The sequence below is a fragment of the Canis lupus genome, chromosome 5 (assembly GCF_011100685.1).
Source record: "Canis lupus familiaris isolate Mischka breed German Shepherd chromosome 5, alternate assembly UU_Cfam_GSD_1.0, whole genome shotgun sequence".
Lineage (NCBI taxonomy): Eukaryota > Metazoa > Chordata > Mammalia > Carnivora > Canidae > Canis > Canis lupus.
Genome location: NC_049226.1, coordinates 11,651,387 through 11,674,694, shown reverse-complemented (window position 1 = coordinate 11,674,694; position 23,308 = coordinate 11,651,387). Strand labels below are relative to the sequence as shown.

At 49.1% G+C, this 23,308-nt stretch overlaps 1 protein-coding gene, 1 long non-coding RNA gene and 1 pseudogene across 4 annotated transcripts in view; 2 read left to right on the top strand and 1 right to left on the bottom strand.

Annotated features, from left to right (window-relative positions):
• Nucleotides 1-646: 646 nt before the first annotated feature.
• LOC100684228 lies at nt 647-1,428 on the top strand (annotated as a pseudogene).
• Nucleotides 1,429-7,939: 6,511 nt separating this feature from the next.
• UBASH3B (ubiquitin associated and SH3 domain containing B) overlaps nt 7,940-23,308 on the top strand; it is a 139,567-nt gene continuing 124,198 nt past the window's right edge. For all 3 annotated transcript variants that reach the window (XM_038535860.1, XM_038535858.1, XM_038535857.1), the window contains exon 1: nt 7,940-8,181. In XM_038535860.1, the coding sequence (XP_038391788.1) occupies nt 8,021-8,181 (161 nt within the window). In that variant the 5' untranslated portion in view covers nt 7,940-8,020. The remainder of the gene's footprint in view (nt 8,182-23,308) is intronic.
• Nucleotides 11,720-15,521, bottom strand: LOC119871793. Its single transcript, XR_005359122.1, has 2 exons — nt 14,485-15,521; nt 11,720-11,985 (listed from the first exon to the last, which is right to left on the bottom strand). It is a non-coding gene; the product is annotated as an uncharacterized LOC119871793 (long non-coding RNA).

Genomic DNA, 23,308 nt, shown 5'->3' with positions numbered 1-23,308 from the left:
GATGTCCATGCTGGTGGTCTGGAAGATGCATATGATGGCTTCACCTTGTCATTCTCACCTGGTCCTTCCTTAGATGTTATCTGTTCTAGAGAACTCATTCACTCCTTGTCCCTTACAAGGAGGACAACATTATTTGCATTATGACACATGTATAAAGTAGGGGGTGCAGGTCCCAGCAAGAATAGAAACAAGAAAAGGAATAAAGTGCAGATTTTTATGGACTCCTGCAATTTCATTTTATAACAACTTTGGAGAACATTTTGCCTACCTTCTAAGTTGAAGATGACTTCTTCTAGGAATATACCCAAGAGTAATTCTTATACGCATATGGCTGGAGGCAGTGAACAGTGTTCATTATGGCAGAATCAAGCAAGCAAAAATTTATAAATAATCCAAACATGAATGAGAAGGAGAGTGGACAATCATACAGCAACCGTGTCAATGAACTACCCCACATTCACCAGTCTGGCTACACTTTGGCCATACGCTACTGAACAAAAGACAGGAAACCCCAAAAGACTTCAAACAGCATTATATCTTTCTGTGATATTAAAAATATCTAAAAAATTTTAAATATCCTTTTTAAGAATACTTACAGATTCACTAAAGTTAAATGAAAAGGAAAACAAGAAAATGATGACTATGAAACACAGGATAAAGATCCTGGGGCATAAGGAAGGCAGGGGATGGGCTCCTTGGGGGAGAGAGTGGTATCTGGTAACATGTAGATTATTGTCAAGGTCCTAACCTTTGCTTAGACGAAGGGTTTGCAGGTGATTATTGTCTTTTTAAGAATAAACTGATAGCTGGCTGTTGCCCTTCTGCATAAGGAAACCGAGGTTCAGAGGAGTTCAGTGACTTGGCCAAGGTCAACCAGCTACCAGCTGGTTGTGGTGGAGCTAGGACTCAAACCCAGGTCTGTCTGACGCCCACAGGGAAGAGTTACTTCTCTGCTACCTTCAACTCCACCCCATCCCCAAATCATACTGTAACCAAATAAAAACCCAAACTAAATACATCTGAAAACTGGATTCACCTGACCCTTTACCTCCATTTAGAAGCCATGCCCACTTTTTTTCCCTCACCCTTCCCCTGTATGACTGAGACACTGTGGTTTAATCTGGATCAACTCTGTGTGGATGAGATGGAGCCACAGCAAAAGCAAGAACAAGTCCATTGGGCCTGGCTCTAGAATATCACAGAGACCACAACCTGGTATCTATTGGCAAGCTGGCCTAAGAGCACTATCACGACCAGAAGGAGGAGGAGGAAGAGGATGATGAGGATAATAAAGAGGACTCAGAAGACAATGAGGATATGCAGGACAGGGATGAGATGAATGACTACATGGAGTCACCCAAAGTTGGAGAGGTCAGTGAGGTGGACAAGGGAGGCAATGAACAGGATTAGGACCAGTGGATGATCTAGGTAGACAAGGCAAGTGGCCGAGCCCAGCTCACCCTGCACCCCCTGCAAAACCAGCTGGTTGCCTGGGTGCCTGAAAGCTCACCTTTGGGTATCTCTTCAGGTGCTGCCAGGAACTGGTCTCCTGGGCCCCTCCAGGGGCCATTGGTTTGCCCTTGAACTCCCAGGGCCTGAGCCCACCCCACCTTTCTGCCTAATACCTTACTCCTTAGTTGCCAGGTATAGTCTCCTTCTAACTCTCTTTAATAAAGACACAGGATTTGAAAAAAATAAAATAAAATAAAAATAAAAATGAACTGATAACAGAAACTAGCTAAACAGCTAAAGTTGAGCCCTATGGGCCATGGATTGGGATTAATTTAATTCTGCAGTCCTAAAATCTAATTAAACAAAGAAACTACATGTCATGAGAATGGGAAGGGGGAGTCGTACATAGGGAGAAAACAGTTTCATTGTGAGGGAGGTGTTTTTAATATTTTCATCCCTAGAATGAAGATGTAAGATATGTTGATGGGGGAACAGAGGACTAGTTGAGGACAAAACACACTTACAAATCCTTGAAATACGCAGAGTGACATTCCTCTAGGGACTCAGCTGCCTTGCCATACTTTGCTAAGGGCAAAAGGCAATCTTAGCTCAACCCCCAAGATTCTGGAAGTCTACTTTAACATATAAAAATTCCTTTAGAAATTTCCTTTATCTCTAAAGCCCCCAAGATACATGTTGACAATCATCCCCCAAGCACATGGCCCACCAATAGACATCTGAAGGGTCTCATGACTAACGTCTTATTAGATGGTAATAAATGACCTTTTCCCAACATTAGTTAGCCCCCTCAAGGTCCTGGAAACCTTGTTTCCAAAATTCCTTAGAGAGTATGCAATCCCCAGGCTCCTCCCAACTCCCAGGTATATAATCAGCTACCCCTCACCGGCCCTGGGCAGCATCTCTTCCTGCCCACGGATCCTGTCTCCATGCTTTAATAAAACCACCATTTTACACCAAAAACATCTCAAGAATTCTTTCTTGGTCGTCGGCTCTGGACCTCACCCCACCAAGCCTCATCTATATTCCAAAACCTCATCGATATCACTAGCCAGAGTGTCATTCTACCTATGGTTTGGCTTAAACAAAATTTTCCCTATTTGTATAGCTCGTAAGTTATTTATGTTTATATTATTTAGAAACAAAATTAAACTGAGTAAAAGTGAAGGTCAGATTGGGTTTATTCAACAATTTATGAATTGGGCAGCATCCCATTTAGCACGGAGAGAGGGACACCCAGAAGCTGTGCTAAATGGATGGATTTTTCTAGGCAGAACCAGGAAGCGACCAGGGGGTTAATTAGCAAAAGAAAAGCAAGGATTGTTCAAGGCAAGGTCACCTTCCCTTAGGGGGAAGGCAGGGGTCTTAGGTAGATTACTTCACTAGTGCTGATCAGCATATTCTGGACTGATTGGTTTAAAATTCCACTCCTGAGAGAGGCTGAAATTGCAGTTACGTTAATCTTGGTGGGGTTTAGCAAAAGTGACTCCATCTGAGGCCCGTTGTTTCTTTTTAACAATATATTATGCATGAATTAGATATGAAACATATCTAAAGCAATGTACACAAGCCCACAAAGATTCACTAAAATGTCTTTTACAGAATTTTAAAATAAACTTACATTTTTAAAAACAAATATTCAAAAATTATATCTTGCAACCCCTGAGATCACTGCATTTTTATTTTTCATTTTATTCATTTATTTTTTATTTTCTTAAGTAGGGTCCATACCCAGGATGGAGCCCAACTCAGGTCTTGAACTCATGACCCTGAGATCAAGACCTGGGCTGAAATCAAGAGTCTGGCACTGAACTGACTAAGCCACCTAGGCACCTAGGCACTGAATTTTTAAAGGTTGAAAATTATTTTTCCAACTATCTTGGTCCATGACTATTGTTTCCACTCTTTTATTATTATTTTTTTTTTACTTTTGTAATATTTTCTTTTTAAGTAGTCTCTAAACCAACAGGGGGTGGAACCTACAACCAGTGGAAAAAAGTGGCATGCTCTATCTACGGAGCCAGCCAGAAGCTTCTCCATTCTTTTAAATCAAGGGGAAGGTTTGTCTGTTTGTTTGCCGCATACCTCGCTATTTAATTTTATTCTATTTCTTAGAAATAAAATTTCCCTTTTGCTGCTTTTACAGAAAGGAAGTTGTGTGAGAAGAGGGAAAACCTTTTTTTTTTTTTTTTTTTTTTTGTGCTTGTACCATATTTCACAATACTTCTATTGTTCTGCAGCAAGTCAGAAACACAAACCCTAGGGCAATGACATTTGGGATGAGGCCTTTGCCAAGAGAAAACAGGGACAATGGAGTGTCCCCTACAAGGATTCCAGAATGACACACTGGGATTTTTGCTCAGAGATGGGCAAAAGTAAATTAATTGATTAATTAATTATGCTCCCTTCCTCATCCCCCACCCCGCTTCCTTTTGCAATGGAAGGAGGGATCTTAATTTTTCCAATGTGTGAGAAAAATATAGGTTTTTGTTGGTTTGGAGTGATGCTCCAAACTGTGTTTCTGTCTTAGTTTTTCCAACTGTGTGACATGGCTTCACAGATTAAACGACTCATCGGTAATTGTAGAAACACTACTGCAGACTTACTATGTGCCTGTACTAAGTCCTAAGGACGAATATAACACTGAAATAGTCACCAATCTCTGGGTCCTTGGATCTGTTAGGATCCTGTCTGCCTTTCTGATATTTCCACTCATTTTTTCTGCTTTTCCCTTTCACTATTATTTATATTCCCCAAATGAATGAGACCAGATAATGTTTGTCCTTCTCCGATTGACTTACTTCACTCAGCATAATACCTTCCAGTTCCATCCACGTGGAAGCAAATGGTGGGTATTTGTCGTTTCTAATGGCTGAGGAATATTCCATTGTATACATAAACCACATCTTCTTTATCCATTCATCTTTCGATGGACACCGAGGCTCCTTCCACAGTTTGGCTATTGTGGACATTGCTGCTAAACATCGGGGTGCAGGTGTCCCGGCCCCAACAACCCCTGTCTATGAAGGGTCCCTGAGCATCCATTGGCACAGTCCACGGGCTCCCCATCCTAAACCAACACCCTCATTTGGCAGGTGAGGAAGTGGAAGCCCAGAAATGGGCAGAGAACATAACCAAGTCACAGCCAACACCTCGACATCCCAATTCCTAGTTCTGGAGTCTTCTCATGCCTGTCCTTTCTTTTCCTTCCCACACACTTTCAAAATCTTCTGGTCATGAGGAATCCCCTTGAAGTTTGGGGGCTAAATCCATGCCCAGTGACTCAATAACTGCCTTCAATTGCCAAAGCAACATCCCAACCCTTGGGACTGGGAACATTTTGCAGTCACTTGACCTTTTCTCAAAGACAGAGAGAAGAAAAAGGCATGAGACAGGCTTCAGAACTTAGGAGCATGGTTCACTGGACTCATCCTCGGCATCCCTGTGTCCAGGAGGGCACCACTCCAAGAAAGTGTCTGGGGACAGCAGAGTGGACTTATACAGTGCTCACAAGAGCAAAAAAGAAGTTCACGGGCCAGGGTGGACTCTGATAGGACCTGTTGGTGCCGGGGGACATGACGGTGTGCTTTCCCTTGGTGCTGATGTGTTGGGACCCCTGTCCTGCCTCCCTCCTCCCCACTGCTGTCAGACATCCTGTCTTGTGAACAGTCACCCCTCTTTCCTGTGTGATATAATGATGTGGACATGTATAAAACTTCCCCTAGCTTTTCAAAGTTAGTACAATTGAAATACAAGTCATCCTAATTGCCAGCCCTCCATCCCGTGCAGAACAAACGGCAGCAGTCCTAAATCTAAGGAGTGCCAACACCAAGCTGAAGCAAGGTAAGGAAGCCAGGCTGGGATTTCTGTAAAAGTGCTCCAGACCAAACAGTTCCCATTGAAGGAGTCTGGTTTTCCATGGTGATTTTTCCAGGCTACCTAAAACTATTTTTATATCCATCACTTCCTCTCACAGTTTGCCTCAAGGCAGGGAGAAAGACCATTAATTCAATTTTTCTGGAGAAACAGAGATTCAGCAATTTTGTGTCCAGGGGCGTAGGACGAGTCCAAAAGGTAACCAAGTTCTTTTAATGGTTGACATCTCTTCGCCATCCTAACAGTGGCGGTAAGTGGTTGTTTGGACACATTTTAAGAGTTCAAAACCTGGCTCTACCATTTACTAGCACTTTGACCTTGGACAAGATGCTTGACCTCTGTCTTCTTCAATATCCTCGCTGGTAAAGTGGCCAAGTGACAAAATGGCAGTACCTACTTCAGTGTCTTGTCAAGGGATTAAATGAGTTATATATATATAAGAAGCTAAGAACACCACCAGCATATAGTAAGTCCTCGATATTATTTGTTTTGTACTTCCACAAAATGCTTCCACAGACATTATTACCTCCTGACTAGCCTCCAGATCGTTTGACTCTCAGCCCAGGCATTTGGAAGAAATTCAGAATATTGGGAAAGGTCCAGCATCCTTTACTGAACACGCTCCCCGGAGGCCAGTCTACTAGGTATGGTTTCCTCAGCCCAGTACTGTGTTTCTGCTTCATGATCTGGAAAAGCACTCTGCAAGGCTCCAGGCAGCTTCCTCAACTCTGGCAGAAGCCCTCACCCAGGAAGCATGAACTTTCCCTCATCCCTTATACAAGCAGAAGGGAAAATTATGCACATTGTTGCTTAATCCCTGGTAGCCCTTATCTCCCCATTTTTAACATCACTGGACGTTCTTTAGAAAAGCGATGCTAGCCCAAGAGATTTAAGCTGTGTCATTTCCCCTGGTAAAACCTTTTAGATGCCTTACAAACCAGCATCAAAAAAAAAAAACAAAAAAAACCCAAAACTGTTCTGTGAGTTCTGGTCACCATCCCTTCCCCACGCTCCAGGCAGGGAAAGGAGTTGACTCTTTTGGAGAACCCCACGTGCGTGAGCTAGTTACTATGCTGCACACAGTTGAGGGCATGGGGCTGTAGAGGACAGAGAAGCAACTTATCGGGGCACCACAGTGGATAAAATCTTTCCTTACGTACACTTACCAGCTCTCTATGATCTTCCTCAACCTTTCTGAGCTGAGTTTTGCCATCTGTAAACCGGGGTAATTGTGCACACCCCATAAGAGTCATAAACTTTCAATGAGTCAATTCATTTACTATGCTTAGCACCATGACTGGCACCAGAGTCCAATAAACGTTAGGTAGCATTATTATTATTACCTGAAAAAGAGCAGCGAAGGTTTACTCTTCCTCTTTTCCATGAAACCAAGCCCTTGTCCTTGACTGAGGACAATTAAGTTTGTCTCCAAATGAAAGAGCATAAAGACCCCTAAGCCCAGTTCATGGTGTGTGGTTATGGGGGGTGTGGGGGGGTGAGTGTGGTTCAGACTCCCGCCTTCTTTGGGGTGGGAGTAGTTTTGTTCAACCTACGATGCAAATTCACTGACGTCACCACGGAGCAAAGACGATCTAGTCTTTCCTTGAATCCTTCATTGACGGGGTGCTCACTCCCTAACGAAAACCAACCCCTTCCCTTTTGAACACCTTTTAAAATTAGAAAGTGTTCTTTCTCTGTTCCTTCTTCCGCCCCCTCCTTCCACTTCCCACTTTCCCTGTCCTCCTCCTTCCTCCTTGCATCTTCCCCTTTCTCTTCTCTTTTTTTTTTTTTTCCACCCTGCCCTCTCTCTCTCCTTCCTTCCCCCTCCCAGGCCAGAGAGCCCGAGAGTTCCCTATCTTTGTCCCGAAGTCGCTATCCCAGCCCGGGACAGCCTGGGAGGTCTCTGGGGCGGCCCGCTGGCCCGCTGACCCGAGCTCTGGCGCCCACGGCCACGACCGCGGTCCGGAGGTCGCAGGGTCTTTCGGAAGCAAAACCTTTTATCTGGGCTCGGCCTTCTGGTTCATTAATGCCATCCGTCAGTTCGCCCAATTTCCATGATTAACCCGTCTGGAACCGCAGGAACCACACGAAACTTGGCGCGGCTGGAGGCGGCGTCCGGGGGCCCCGCGGGCTGAAGGCGCGGGCGGCGGCGAAGGCGGGGCCCGGGCGCGGCTCCCCGGCCCCGGCGGTGGGGACCCTCCGCGCCGCAGCCCCGCCGCGCCCGCCCTGCCCGGCCCCGGGGCGCGCTCGGCCGCGCGGTCGCTTTAAGAGAGGGGCGGGGCCCGGGACGGCGAGGCAGGGCCGGCCCACCGGGCTCCTTTTCCTTTTTGATCCATTCAAAAATTACTCATTGCAAATTCCCGGACCGCCGGGAGCGGAGAGGGAAGGGGCGGCGGGCCGAGGGCTGCTGCGGGCGCCGCGCGGGGGCCCCGGGGGGCGCGAGCAGCTGACGGCCGGCCCGGCCCGTGCAGCCGGGGGCCTCACCAGGAAGCGTCCGCCTCGGCCCCGGGGAAGCTCCGAGCGCCGCCTCCCGCCTCCCGCCTCCCGCCTCCCGCCTCCCGCCTCCCGCCTCCCGCCGCCGCCGCCGCCGCCTGGCGCCCGGCCCCCGAGCCCTCCGCGGCTCCCTCCCGGACGCTCGGGCTCGCGCGGCCCCGGCATGGCTGGCCGCTGAGCCATGGCTCAGTACGGCGCCCCCGGGCCGCTCGGCATGGCTGCGAGAGAGGAGCTGTACAGCAAAGTCACCCCGCGCAGGAGCCGCCAGCAGCGCGCGGGCACCATCAAGCACGGGTCGGCGCTGGACGTGCTGCTCTCCATGGGCTTCCCCAGAGCCCGCGCGTAAGTGGCCTCCTCGCGCCCCGCGCGCCCGGCCCCCGGCCCCCGGCCCCCGGCTTCGCCCCGGCTCGCCTCCCCGCGCCCGCCGCACGGGCGGCGCGCTCCCCGCTGCCCCCACCTGCCGGGGCGGGGCGCGTCCCCAGGTGCGGCTCGCGGGCTCCCCGAGGTCCCCGGCGCCCCGGGGGAGGCGGCACCCCCCCTCCCCCCCGGTGCGGGACGCTGGGCCGCCTTAGGGTCCTCCGAGGGCTGGGAAGGGGCGCGGAGGGGCCGGCGCTCTCCGTGCAGCGGCTTCCAGCTCCGGATGTCGCTCGGGTTCGGGCCCCCTCCGGAGTAGGAGGAGCGGGAGCGTGGGTGTTGCTGCGTGTTCATTGATGGGGAGGATGCAACGAGAAGGAGACGCGATCCCTCCTGGGGACCTGGGTGCTCGTCAGTGGTGACGGCAGCGCGGAAATCTGTGGGTGCCTGAGAGTAGGGAAGGGAGCTGGGGTCCCGCATCCTTCTGCCCCTGGAGAGTGGGGAGGGGCAGGGCCCGGAGCGCAGGTGGCTGTCCCTGCAGCCCGCTGGGAAGAGGCCTGGCCGCCCGCGCAAGGCAGCGGCAGCAGGAGGCTTCTCCAGCTTCCGAAGCTGGTCAGCCGAGACCGTGGGGCTGGAACCCTGCCGAGGAGGAAGCCGTGGCCGGGTGGCCCGGTGGCCCGGTGGCCCGGTGGCCGGGTGGCCGGGCCCTCCTCCCTTGGTTAATTTCTCCGTGCGGATTTCTTAGGTAGGGGACACCAGGCCTGCGATCCGGTGGGGGCGCTGCTTCTTTGAATGACATCACCTGAACGGCAGAGTTGGGCAAACTTTATCAGGAAGGGCCAAGTTAATGAAAAAAAAAAAAAAATTTTTTTTTTCTCCCTCTTTTTCTCAGGTAGTAAGTCTAGGTTACCCTTCCCCAGCCTCTGGGCAAATCTCGCTTACTCTATTCTTTGCAAACTTGGCTGTGAACCCAGAGCCAAAAGCACACCCCTGGTTTTACCTTTCCACCCAGCCGGCTGGGACAGTCAGGAAAGTGGGCCCTTGGGAAGTCAGGAAATAGGCCGATGCTTTTGACTTGGGTTGACTTCCAAGCAGTGGGGCTCGTTTTCCATTAAGGAGGGAAAATTCGGTGGGCTCTGCAGGGCTGTGTCAGGTGTGGATGCTGCAAGGTATGCCCTGATTCTGGCTGATGGACGTGCACACCTCTCCTTAAGCACGGGAGGTGGGGCCTGGGGAGTCTGCAGGGTAATGCTGCAGAATTAGCACAGTCCCTGGCATCTAGGCCAACATTAAGGACCTAAGTTGCTCAATGTAGGGAAGAAATACTTAAGTGAACTCCTCAGACTGTCATGTTTGCTATTCAGACCTGCTTTCAAGGGGCATCTTTTTTCCTGCACTGGGTCCGGGAGGCCTTGTCCATGTCCCCACAGATTAGCATGATGGTCTAATTTTGACTGGCTCAACCCCTGAGATCTCCTAATGGCTAGCATTTATTGAATATTTATGATGTACTATCCTAAGTGCTTTACCTTTATTAACCATTGTGCCCTAGCAACACAGTGAGAAAGCTAACACACATGCCCATCTTACGCATTTGGAAACAGAGGTTTAGTAAGGTTATATAACTTGCCCAGAGTCACAACACCAAGCAATAAGGCTGAGATTTGGATCCACGGTGTGTCTGCTTAACCTCACATCCAGAGCCAGTATGTAATGAGTTAATGTAAGCGAAATGCTTAGTTGCAATGCCTGGCACATTGTGAAAGATTATTAAGCCTTAGTTGTTACCGCATTCGTTTCTGTGGCTGCTAGAACAAATGACCACAAATTGGCTGGCTTAAAACAACAGAGATTTATTTTCTCCTGGTTCTGGAGGCGAGAAGCCCTAAATCAGGGTCACTGGGCTGAAATCAGATGTCAGCATGGCTGTGCTGCCTCTGGAGGTTCCAGGGGAGATCCACTCCTTGCCTCATCTAAGTCTTGGCGGCGGCTGGCATTGCTTGGCTCGTGGTGGCATCACTCACTCCGATCTCTGCCCGCCCGGTCCCATTGCCGAGCTGTCTGCGTCAGATCTCCTTCTGCCTTTTTACTGTAAGAGTGACTGCTCTTAGGGCTTCTCCAGATAATTCAGGTTAGCCCTCCCATCTCAGGATCCTTTATCACATCTACAAAACGTTTTTTTTTTTTTTTTTTTTCCTCTTTTTTATTTTTACCATATGGGGATGTTCACGGTTCCAGGGATTAGGACTTGGAGAACTTTTGGGGAGCTCTTTTCAGCCTATCACAGCTCTGAGCATTCTGACTAGCACTGCCTCCCTTTACTGAAGGGGTGACCGAGTGGGTCCTGATGGAACAGTCTGAGCGGGAGGGAAGTTGGCTTTGCTGTTCGGTCTCCATCAGAGCCCCTGCCTGGGAGGGGGCGGAGCCCTTGGCTGTCACCTGATCTAGTTCTCCTCTCACCAGGGCTGCCAACTTGAAAAGACAGACAGCCAGGGCATCAGGCTGAGCTTCTGAGAAGCCTCTTTCTTAGGCCTTAAGCCTGGAGGAAGGCACATGAAGAAATTTGCAAGCAGCAGGGAGCAGAGACAGTTTGCTGGGTTCTGGGAGATCTGGCTGGGATGCCTTGAGAAGGGATGAGAGCGATGTCTGGAACATGGCCCTTTGGAGAGGCTGATGCAGTAGCCAAGGCTACAGCTCTGGTTTCCCTTTGGGTGTGACCAGGTCTGGTGTCCTGCAGCAGCAGGAAGGGACCTTCCACGGGGCTCTGAGGGGTGGGCAGAGAGCTCCGGCCAGCCAGGCCCAGGTCCCATTCCAGCCCGGGCTGTGGTCTTGGATAAGTCACCTACCCTTTCTAGGCCTCACTGGCTCCCTCTGAGGGGAACGGAATTAATTAGTACATGCTTATTAACTGCTCAACAGAGCTAAGGGAGAGGAGTGCTGAGCCAGCAGGGTGACCTCAGGGTATGTTCCTTCTAGCTCATCACTCCCCCGAGCTGTGTTAGGTTTTTTCCATCCCACCCTATTACCTTCGGTTCAAAAACACTGCTGTAGAAAGACCTGCCATTTGGAGGATTGAGAAGTGGCGGTTTTTTCAGGGTGTGAATGTGAGCATAAGGTGAGGAGGTGTTAGGGAAGCCTCAGGGAGGAAACCTTCAAGGGACCAACATGATCTGTCCCTCTCCCCCCCCCCCCTTTTTTTTCTATACCTATCAGCTCTTCTAAAAGTTCCTGTTCCGAAAGTTCTAAAAATAAAGATCTAGCTTGGTCAAGACCGGAGGGAGATTGGTCGGAAGGAAAAGGAACCGTGTGCAGAGCAAAGGCCTCAGGGAGGAGGATGCCCGGGGGTCAGGAGAGGAGGCAGGAGGGGAACTGTCATGGGGATTGTTGCTTTGCTACCTGTTTCCACACCTTCCCCTACTGGCCTCTGTGGTTTGTGGGGGAGTGAGACTCTTATCTCTGATCTCTTCTGCAGCTTGAGGCCAACTGTGGGAGCATCACTTAACCAGTGAATTTGAGGAGTCTTTGCTGATACACCTCTGACCTTTTATTTTGTTTTGGTTGGGTTTGTTTGAGGCTGCCTGTGACGCTAGAACTCTGTCTCTAGCAAATGACTCTAAGGTTTGCTAATGATCGAGAGATACAGTCTTGCAAGAGTACACGGTGGCAGGGATTCCATGGCCCAAGTGCTAGTCCAGCTCCTGACAGAGGAAGCTTGTAGGACTTCTGTTTTCCTCAATATTCTGATCAGCTTCTGTGCACGGTGACACCTGTCCTGTGTAACTCAACGAGGCTCTGTGAAGACAAAAATGAGTCATGGGCAGGAAAGGACTTAGAATACTTAAAAATATAATGCGGACACTGGACAGATAGGATTATGGTATCATTGTGTTGGATGGGAAGAAAAGGAGGTGGGGTGGTTGCTGGCTGTAGGCTCCAGCAAATATTTACATGTGCTATTAGGCCGTCCTTCTTTCCTATGGAGAATATTTGAACAATGCCTGGTTCAAGAGCAGGACGGTGGAAGAAGGAAAGTGCTGGAACAAGCACCACTGACTGCTTTGAACAGTAGTGGCGTTAGCTATGCCTCGCTGCCCAGAGATAGAAACATCCTCAGAGCTGGCGGGACGAGGAACCGACAGGCACCTTGCAGGGCCCATGAATGAAAGTATCCAGTTTCTCAGGCCTTCTCCAGCTTACCTGCTAGGTTGACAATGGATCCTCTCAAAGTACTTGGTCCACTCAGTGTCTGAGGGGTGGCCGGTTCTGGGTTGGGGCCTAGCCACTTTCCCCCAGGGCCTTGAGTAGCGAGAGAAGGCAAACCTGTGGTCCACCTGGAGCCGAAGGGACCTTACAGGTGGACAGGGCAAAGAACTCTCAGCTACCCGGCCTCACCATGCACCCACACAATAGCCCTCTACGTCTGTGTGTTATTTTGCAGTTGGAAAATGGCTCTCACCTGCACCAAATAGCCCATTCTGTTGGCACTGCAGTCCTGTGAGGTAAAGCACAGGATGAAAGCCTTGTTTTATTTTATTTTTTTTAAGATTTATTTATTTGAGAGAGAGCAAGAGCACAAGCAGGAGCAGAGGGAGAGGGAGGAGCAGGCTCCCCCTGAGTAGGAGTCCAATGTGGGGCTCGATCCCAGGACCCTCGGATCATGACCTGAACTGAAGGAGGCAGAGCTTAACCGGCTGAGCCACCCAGGCATCCTGCGAGCCTCATTTTTTAAAAAATATTTTATTTATTTATTTATTCATGAGAATATACAGAGAGGAGAGAGAGAGAGAGAGAGAGAGAGGCAGAGACCCAGGCAGAGGGAAAAGCAGGCTCCATGCAGGGAGCCCGAGGTGTGGGACTCGATCCCGGGTCTCCAGGATCAGGCCCTGGGCTGAAGGCGGCCCTAAGCCGCTGAGCCACCCTGGCTGCGAGCCTCATTTTAAAAATGAAGAGGCTTAAGGCTTGGAGGAGCTTGGGAACTTGCCCTGCAAGGGGCCTGGTCACCATGAGAGTCCTGAACTAAAACTGCAAGCCCAGTGCACTTCCCAGCCTGTACAGAGGCCTTGGTTCACAAGGGGAGACTTTGACGTGCATTTTTATTTTTAGCTTTATTGAGTTATCATTTATGTACCGTAAACTAAATCTATTTACAGATTGACCCTGGTTGACAAATGCATACACCTGTGGAATCACCACCGCCAGACCCAGCACCTGCCTGTCACCCCTAGAACTTTCCTTGTGCCCCTTTGCAGTCCTTCACTCCTGCACCCTCTTCCTGGGGAACTATATATTAGTATTTGCATTTTCTAGCCCTGCATGTAAGTGGAATCCTACCATGCATACTCTTATGCCCACCTGGCCTCTTTCCTTCAGCTTAGTTTTTTTTTTTTTTTTTTAAGATTTTATTTTTTCATGAGAGACACAGAGTGAGAGGCAGAGATACAGGCAGGGAGAGAAGCAGGCTCCTTGCGGGGAGCCCGATGCGGGACTCGATCCCAGGACCCCGGGATCATGCCCTGAGCCGAAGGCAGACACTCAGCCACCAGCCACTCAGGTGTCCCTCTTCAGCTTAGTATTTTTGAGATTATTCCATGATGTTGCCTGAATCGGTAGTTCACCTCCTTTTATTGATAGTAGATCTCTATGTATCTGAACTTGTTGGTAATGTCATTGTAACCCCTTGCACAGAGCTTCTATGGAAATTCCACAATGCCCTAATAATATTACCCTAGGTTTTTAGGCCACTTTAGAGATGACAAAGCAGATTTGTATGCATCACTACTATCAAGGCTCAGACATTGATAGTATCATGAGAAAACTAAGGTTCAGAAGAGTTATGCGCCACAGTGAAGAGCATCGGGCTTCGTGACTCTGCCCTGTGGTTTTTGTCACCACCCCGCCCCTGGCCTCAGCTGCCTCAAACTCCAGCTGCTTTCCACCGAGTGCGCAATAATTAGTTCTCAGAGCTAACGGCTTGGCTTTTCAGAAAAGCAACCAACCTAGGGAATCTGCATCTCCTGCCAGCTCTCCTCCGGCCGGTGACAGTCATGGCAGAGGTGTCAGTGTCACCGGGAATCCCAGCAGGCACCTGCTACGCGCGTGCGTCTGCGTGTGTGACCGGGCGTCCCTCTGCCTGGGCGGCGGGGAACCGAGGAGGCCCCCCCACTCTCTGCCTGAGACACAGAAGTCTAGACTGTGGCTGGTCTGACAGCCGGGGACACTTTGGGCCAGTTGCTGGCAGGGCCAGTGCTTGAATTTCCTGGCCTGTGAAATGTTGATGATAACAGTACTTACCTTGAGGGATGGTTGTCAAGGCCAGCGATGCCATTCCCTGCAAACAGCCCCAGAGTCTGTGGCTTTCACAGACTGTCTGACGGTCACGTCCACCTGGATGTACCTGCTACTCCGGGGACAAGGCTCCTTTGTCATCTGGTCCCTGGGGATGGCTCCGCGGGTCCTCTCCCTGGTCCTCACTGCACAGTGGGCGTAAGGTAGTGAGGAGGAGGTGGGGCTGCGCCTTCCCTCGGTACTTGGGTTCGGTTTCCCTGCACCCAGGTCTGCAGAGCGCCCCTGAGGGGTGCTAGGCTGAGTAGAAGCAGGCCCACGGCACAGTCAGTGCCGCCCAAGCTGCTGATTATAATAAATGGCCTGGGTTGGGGATTTGCGGGAGTGCCATCTGGTCGTCTTCTGATTAGTCTCAAATGGAATCAGACTCCAGCCCTGGAGAGGGAGGGGAAAAAAAAAAAAAATCTCATTCAAGAATGGCTTCCCTGCACTGTGATGGGCACAGTCCCAGCAGGACCGAGTGGCTGCTGGAGAGTGAAGATGCTTGTGGTCCCCATCAGGGCTGGAAGCTCTTGTCTTCTTCTTTGGAGGATTTTCTCAGGGGCCACCTCTGGGTGTCCCTCAGAGGCTTATGGAAGAAGTCCCTGGAGGAGGGATGGACAGATGGAGCGCTGGCCTCAGGCCTCCAGGCCTTCCGTCAGGTGCTCAGGGTTTTGGGATAGGAGACCTTTCTTGTTGGCCCCTCTCGCCAACATCCCCATTTTCCTGATGATGCTTTGCCCGCATGCTCTTTGCCACCTACTGTCTATGGGGATGCGGCCTCTTGTGACTGCCTCAGATGAACATCCGGAAATTGCCCGAGCTCTTACTATGTGCCCGGTATCCTACTAAATTCTGTGTGCTTCTCAGGAGGAAAAGATGAGTGCCAAGTTTCACCACCTGGCGCTCTGAAGTCAGCTGTCAGAGGCAGCCTGGCACTCTCTCTAGCTGGCTGCGCATCCCCCACAGTGACCCTTGAGGAGCAGGTGTGCTTTCTCTAGGCCTGGGTGAACAACACTTTACCGATAGTGTGAAGCCTCTGCACTCAGCTCACACCCCACCAGCAGCCCAGTGGTAACGGAAAGCAAATTTAGTTTGCCTTTCTTTCAGACCCCGGCTTTGCGTTCTTGCTCTGCCCTCCCTTACTGGCTGTTTGGGTTTACCCCCGTCTTTGCCCTTCCCCAGGCCTCAGTCTTCCCAACTCTAAAAGCAGGTTTACCCCCATCTTTGTCCTTCCCCAGGCCTCAGTCTTCCCAACTCTGAAAGTGGGTTTACCCCCATCTTTGCCCTTCCCCAGGCCTCAGTCTTCCCAACTCTAAAAGGGATCGAAGTCAATCGCATCCCAGGCATTCTGGGGACTTGAGGTGACACGGACAAGTGTTTTTGGACAGCACAGGAGGTTTCCACTGCTTCTCGTAGGTTTTTCAGTTCCAGAGCATTTAGCTTTTCAGTTTTTGTTTTATTTTCCCCAAGTGCTTTACCGTCAAATTCTTTTCTCCTCCCTTTAAAGAGAACTCTTCAGGACTGATTATTTATTATTATTTACTCTAGAGAGTAAATAAACAGAAAGAACGATAGGAGCCAATTACAATGGGGGGGTCATTTAAGTAGTATACAATAGTATAATTTTCAAATTGGTACATAATGTGCTTTCTTGAAATAAAACAACCAAAGTGCTAGTTAAATGAAAGAAGAGGTTAGTGCCTTGAGCCCCACCCCTGGGGGGACATAAATTGCTCATGGGCACCATTTTTGTTTTTCTTTTTTTTTTTTTGAAGATTTTATATATTTATTCGTGAGAGACCCAGAGAGAGAGGCAGAGACACAGGCAGAGGGAGAAGCAGGCTCCCTGCGGGGGATGCGGGACTCGATCCCAGGACCCCAGGATCACGCCTTGAGCCGAAGGCAGACCCTCCACCACTGAGCCCCCCAGGCGCCCCTCTCAGGGACACCTTTTTTTTTTTTTTTTTTTTAATTTTTTTTTTTAAATTTATGATAGTCACACAGAGAGAGAGAGAGAGAGAGAGGCAGAGACATAGGCAGAGGGAGACGCAGGCTCCATTCCCCGGGAGCGCGACATGGGATTCGATCCTGGGTCTCCAGGATCGCGCCCTGGGCCAAAGGCAGGCACTAAACCACTGCGCCACCCAGGGTTCCCTCAGGGACACCTTTTTAATGAAAGGGCCACCTTCCCTCCTGGAAGCCACCAGCTGTTTGTGTAACAATTCACATTGTGTTCCGTTGCCCCAGTGGAAGTGTGAACATTCTCGCACATGAAGCAACAGTGGCAGTGAACTCCACCAGGACTAGGGCTGTTGCCACACACGGTGGGACGCTGGAGGAAACACCGGCAGCGAGCAGCAGTCTGGAAAATGCCAAGGGGAAGCTGATAGCACAGATGGCCAGAGGCAGCCGAACATTTCAGATTTCTTTTTAGGTTTTGTGGGATCAACCTTCTCTGTGAATCAGGTAGCAGGCTTGTTTAGGATCCTGCTTCCGTGTGGCCTGCGCCCCACTCAAAAACATTTGCGGTGAGCATTCACTCTCTAAGCGTTTACTCTCTGATCTTGGCTAGGAGGCACTCACCGAGCAAGGAAGGAGTCTGCCTCTGACGGCTGCTTTTGTGTGCAGTCCATTGAAACACGGACCCACGCACTCAGAACGGCACAGAGTTGCTGGAGTCCTGAGCCAGAAGCATCCCCTACGTCATCTCTTAACCAGCCTGTCCTTCAATTGACTGGGGGACCCAGCATTTGTCTGCTTTCTGCCTAAGCAGATTCGCCCACCCTGGGGAAACCAGTTCAATCACAATGCATTTGCCTTCTCTTTCCCTGTGTTTCCCTCCCTGCCTCCCTTCCTCTTTTTCCTCTCTTTTTTTTTTTCCTAGTCCTTTCTTACCCAAACCTTATTAGGCTTCACCCTATGAAGCAAGCAGGAAAAGAGAGAGAGTCATCCCTCTATTGCCTGCAAGGATACCAAATACTTTGTCCAAGGTCTGTAGCCACTTCAACCCAGTGTGAATTTTTTTTTTTTTTTTGTCTTCGGGGCCTCTTCTGATATATCTTGACAAATGAAATCCAAAGAATGAGACAAGAAGAAGGAAAAAAAAAACTAGGGGGATACCATATGGTTTTACATATATGTAGAACCTAAAAGACAAAACCAGAAAATCAACAAACAAACAAAAAGCAGAAACAGGCCCATAAATACAGAGAACAACATTGATGGTTGCCAAAAGTGAGGGGATGGGCCAAATGGGTGGAGGGGAGTGGGAGATACAGGCACAGGCCTCCAGTTAGGGAATGAATAAGTCACCGGGGTAAAAGGCACAGCACAGGGAATATAGGCAATGGTACCATACATAGTAGTGTTGTATGATAACTGACGGTGGCCGCACTTGCACAGCATCACGTACAGTCTTGCCAAATCACTATGTCGTACGCCTGGAACTAATATAACATTGTCTGTCAACGAGACTTCAACAAAATTTAAAAAACAGCAACCCAATATGGCATATGTCTCCATCAAACGTTTCCTTGACAATGCCAATTTTTTTTAAAAATATGTACGTACTTCACCACATATTTATGGGCAACTATGATAGCCTGTTGCAACGGGAGCGAGAAGGAGGACAAAGTATCCTTATATATGGTCTCTGCCCTCAGAAGCTGGCAATCTAGTGTAGAAGGCAGAAAATTATGATAACATGTGATCGTGTGCTCCAAGAGATAGAAGCAGGGCGTGTGTGTGTGAGGAGAGGAGGAGGGGGCTGTAGGCAGACCAGGGAGCCCTGTGGGAAATTCAAGGTGTGAACAAGATTGGCAGCAGTTTGAGAGGTGGGAGTTTGGGAAGATCAGTGGACCAGTTGAATGATTTCATATTATACCACATGTGAAGACAGAGCAGATTTCAATTTAAACTTGGGTATCTTGGGGTGCCTAGGTGGTTCAGTGGTTGAGCGTTTGCCCTTGGCTCAGGTCTTGATCCTGGGGTCCTGGGATTGAGTCCCACATCGGGCTCCCCACAGGGAGCCTGCTTCTCCCTCTGCGTGTGTTTCTGCCTCTCTCTGTGTCTCTCATGAATAAATAAATAAAATCTTAAAAATAAATAAATAAACTTGGGTCTCTTGACTCACTCTACTCATCACTCTTCACATTCTCCTTCTGTTACCATCTAGCTTAGAAAGAAGAGGAAACATGGTGGCTACTAAAAGACATAGCTGGCCCATAGTTGGGCCTGACTTTATTGACGTTACTTTGTTCGCTCTTCCCCTGGACATTTACTGAGTGTCCTGGCCTCCTCTGTGCCAGGAGCTTGTTAGGGATGCGAAGGGTATCTTTCTTCTCCGAGAGCTCAGCCTTCCTCAAGAGAGAAGGACATAGAAATCTTAAATGTGATATAACAATAGGATTATTGCTGTAGTTGAGGTTTGGAAAAAACCCTGTGGGATCACAGAAAAAACAATTAGTGTAACTTGAGAGAGTTGAGGAAAGAAGAGGAGGTGATAATTAAGGCAGACCTTAAGTAATGAGTAGGGATTTTCCTGGATGGAGAGGAGAGGAGGGGGAGGGATTCCAGTCGAGGGAAGAGCTTGACTTCAGAGCAAGCTGTCCAGGGGGCTGGGGTTGGTGGGAAGGAGACCGAGAAGTAGTGAGAGGTGAGGTGGTGAGATTAGTTAGGACCAGACTGCTTCCTGGAGGTTGTGGGAAATAACATCTTAAAGAGAGAAGTCTGTAAAGAGTGGGCCAGAGCAGGGATGCCTGGGTGGCTCAGTGGTTGAGCGTCTGCCTTCAGCTCAGGGTGTGATCTTGGGGTCCCGCAGGGAGCCTGCTTCTCCCTCTGCCTGTGTCTCTGCCTTTCTCTCTCTCTCATGAATAAATACATAAAATCTTAAAAAAAAAAAAAAAAAAAAAGGATGAGGCAGAGCAGAACACCACCATACATGGAAGCCGGTGAGAATGTTCAGGTGGAAGATGAGTAGTACTTGGATTAAGGGGAACAAGGACCAGATTCTAGAGATATTTTTGACATTGAATTGATGGGATTTATGAGCCACTAAGTGGGAAGAAGAGGACAGCAGAGTGGTAGCCCAAGGTTTCAAGCCTCGGAGACTAGAAAGGTGGAGGTGGAGACGTTACTAACCAAGTTAGGACACCCAGGAGGTTGGGTGATGTAGAGGATGAGGTGATGAGTGTGCTCTGAGACATGTTATAGGTTCTGTGAGTACACAGATCAGGAAATAGGGCTCCGGAGCTCAGAGGGGAGGTCGGGCCAGGAACCGATGGCAGCAGAAGGCATGGCAGTAGGTGTAAAGAATGGAGTGAAAAGAAAAGGAAAGGAGCCAACCCCCCCAGGATAGCATTGTAGGGGACCAGCTGGTGGGTAGAGAAGAAAGAAGGTGAAGGAAGCTAAGAGGGATGGTTCAAGAGGCAGGGAAAGGACAAAATGACAGGTGTTGTGGAAGAAGACAAGGGAGAAGAGAGTTTCATGAACAAGACTGAGGTCAACAAAACCTTCTGTTCCCTTTGCGATTCCAAAGTGAGTGAAGTTGTTGGTTGTGAATGAGGTGTTCCCAGATGAAGATTCCAAAGCCTCTCTGTAGGATTTCTGGTAATCCTTTTGGGCACGCCCAAGCTCCTGAGGATCAGGACCCTGGGATCCTGCCCCACTCTCTCATAGCTCCCTCCTTGGACAGCTGGAATCTTCTTTCTGAAACAGGCAGCTGAGATCTGACTGTAAATGGACCTATTGTCTGGAATCTCTGACGGAATAATCATCTTCCCTTTAGAATGCCCTCCCTGCTAGAGATTTTACATGCCCCCCCTCCTGTATCTCAGTACCCCCCCCTCCACCCAGCCATATCTGAACTTACCTGCCCTCACTGGAACCCATGCTGAGATCACCTGATCATCCTCACTGGAGCGCCCCTTCCTTCACTTCTTTATTCAATAAACCTCTCCCGATGATCACTGCATACCAGTCCAGGTATTAGGTGCTGTGGCTCAAGCATTGAGAAACCTTCTCAGCTCCTCCTTTCTTTGGTTCCCCAGCTGCTGACAACTCAGCCTGCCATGTTCTAAGCTCATTTTCTCCAATTTCTTCTCTTTAGTAAGCTCCCACCACCAGCACCTCGCCATCAGAAATAGCTCATCAAGGAATGCCCGGGATCTATGCTCTGTTTGTAAGACATCAGGATTCATGAAGGTGGCCAGTGGCCAGGGACCAGAGCAACTTCTGTGTCCCAGGGGAAGGTGTTGTCCAGTCTTAGTTCTAAGTCACTGCAAGTTGTCCTGCACACGTGGGTCTCCTGTGCTCACCTACAGCCTGGAGATGAGTGGGGATATGTGGAATATGAATGGGCGGTGGCTTTATTGGGTGCTCTGGAAGGAAATGCTAGAGGAAAGCGGAGGGAGAAGGAAACAAGCAGAAGACCTTGAAATGAGCATACCTGAATCAAGGCTGGAGAAGGTACATCTACCCCAAAGAAAGGGAAGTTGTACTTTACGTGGTAGGTTTTATGTTTGTGGGAATTGAATTGCTGAGAGCTGATGGACATGGGCAATGCAGACACAGAAGATCTGGTTTTCGCTTTGGGTGATTTGGCGAGTGAGGACTCTTCACGGGTTGCCAAAGGTTGTGAAGATGAACAGTGTCTTGAACACAGTACTTTGTGAAAGCTCTAGATCACAGAAAGTGTGAGTAGATAAGGGTGTTTAAGAAATGTTAGTTATTCACATCTCAGACTGTGCCTCGTATTTAACTGCAGGATAGAGATCACTGGCCCCTGGCTTGAGAGTTACGAATGACAGACGAGAAGATTTCCTTCAGGGTGAAGAAGCCCATAGAAGGGTCCTGCCCTAGAATAAGAAGCTCATAGAAGGTTCCAGTATCTCTCTTGAAATAGAATATTCCTGCATAGAAAAGACCAGTAGAGGTAAAATCTCAGAAGTGTATAGCTAGAATTGCCTGCGGAGCTTATCCAGTCCAACTTCCTCTTTTTACATAGAAATAAAATGAAACAAACAAATGAAGTGACTTTTTCAAGACCAACAGCTGGTCTGTGACAGAAGCAGACCTTAGGCCTCCCGACTCCCAGGCCAGAACATGGTTTCTTTTTTATATACACCAGGCTACTTCCCTGAGTCCAGGCTCTGCCTCCAAGAAGGAGATTGCTAACAAGGCTTTTTGGCTCTGTTTTCCAGAGGAATGGTCTGGACTATTATCTTGATTAACCCTGTCGCACGGTTCCTCTGTCTTTTCTTTCTCTTTGGCTCCCCTCCTTTTACCTGCCATGTGTTTAGATCTCAGCCTGTGGAAGAGGCAGCTAACTTGTCTATGGCCAGTTGGAGTGGTCACCTCTGAGAAGGAGGGTGGGCTGAGTGGGTGAGGGAGTGTCACACCAGAGGTAGGGGCGGTGTTGGAGGGGACCCATAGTTGTCTCGGTCATCTGCCTAGGAGGGTAAGAACAAATGTTGCCTTCTGCTATGGCCGAAAGAAGACTGACTTTAGAGACAAAAGACTGGCTTCAAATTCTGGATCTGTCACTTTTTCAGGATGCGGTTTTGATCAAGCATTTCGATAGTTGGATGAATCAAAATGAGGTGATGTATATACGTATAATAAAAATCACAAAAGTCATGTACATGTAAAGTGATACTACTTGTCAGTGATTGGGTCCTGGTACCTTGAGGCTCTTGCAGAGTCTGTGAACTGTTGGTTTTGTGTGACATTTGGTGAATTGCTCTAGTCCTCCCTAACCAAGCTCTGTTGCTTCGGAGAAGCTAATTTTGTGAACGAGGAACATGAGGAGCCACTTGACAGGCTAGTTCCATCAAAGTGAACGCTTCCTTCTGGAAGCTTAAATTTTCACTTCACCCCTTTTAGGAAGTAGGGACGTGAGTCATAATGAGTTAGCAAGTGGCTTTTGTGAACAACAAGAGGTTTTGTGAAATACAGTACATGTGACCAAAAGCATCTGTAGTATAGTTTCCTATTGCTACGCAAAAAATTTACTAACTTAAAACAACACACATTTGTCCTCTTAACGTCAGGACATCAGAAATCCAAAATGGACATCATGGCCTAAAATCAAGATGGCAACAGAGCTGTGCTCTTGCTGGAGGCTCTAGGAGGGAGCCTGTTTCCTTGACTTTGCCAGCTTCCGGAGTGCATCTGCATTCCTTGGCTCATCGCCCCTTCCTCCACCCGCAGAATGCACCACTCCCATTTCTGCTTCCACCTGTCTCTGCCTCTCCTGCCTCACCGTCTCCCTCAGAAAGACCCTAACAACTGCAACACCCTAACTCAAGATGCTGAACTTGGCCATGTCTGCAAAGTCCCTTTCGCCCCAGAAGGGAACATATTCATAGGTTCTGGGGATTAGGACGAGGCTATCTTTGGGGGCCATTGTTCTACACAGCATGTGTGTGTGACACTCTCAATCTGCATGTCCTCTTAGTGCGTGATGTTTCATACACAACAGAGATCCACCAAGTCTCTTCATTCGCCTTTCCTATTCCTAACTCCTGACTGGTTGTCTCGTTGCCCTCATCACTACAACCCCAGCACCGAGTATACATCGCTAATCCTCGCTGAGTGCCTACTGTGTGCCAGGCAGGATCTTAAAGCTTTGCATGGGCATTATTTTGTCGATTCTTCATAACAACCTCATGAGATGGGAACTGTCATCATACCCATTTTACAGGTGAGTGAACTGAGGCACAGAAATTTTTGAGTTGCCCAAGACCACACAGCTAGTAAGTGGTAGACCCAAGGGGCAAACCTCAGGTGGTCG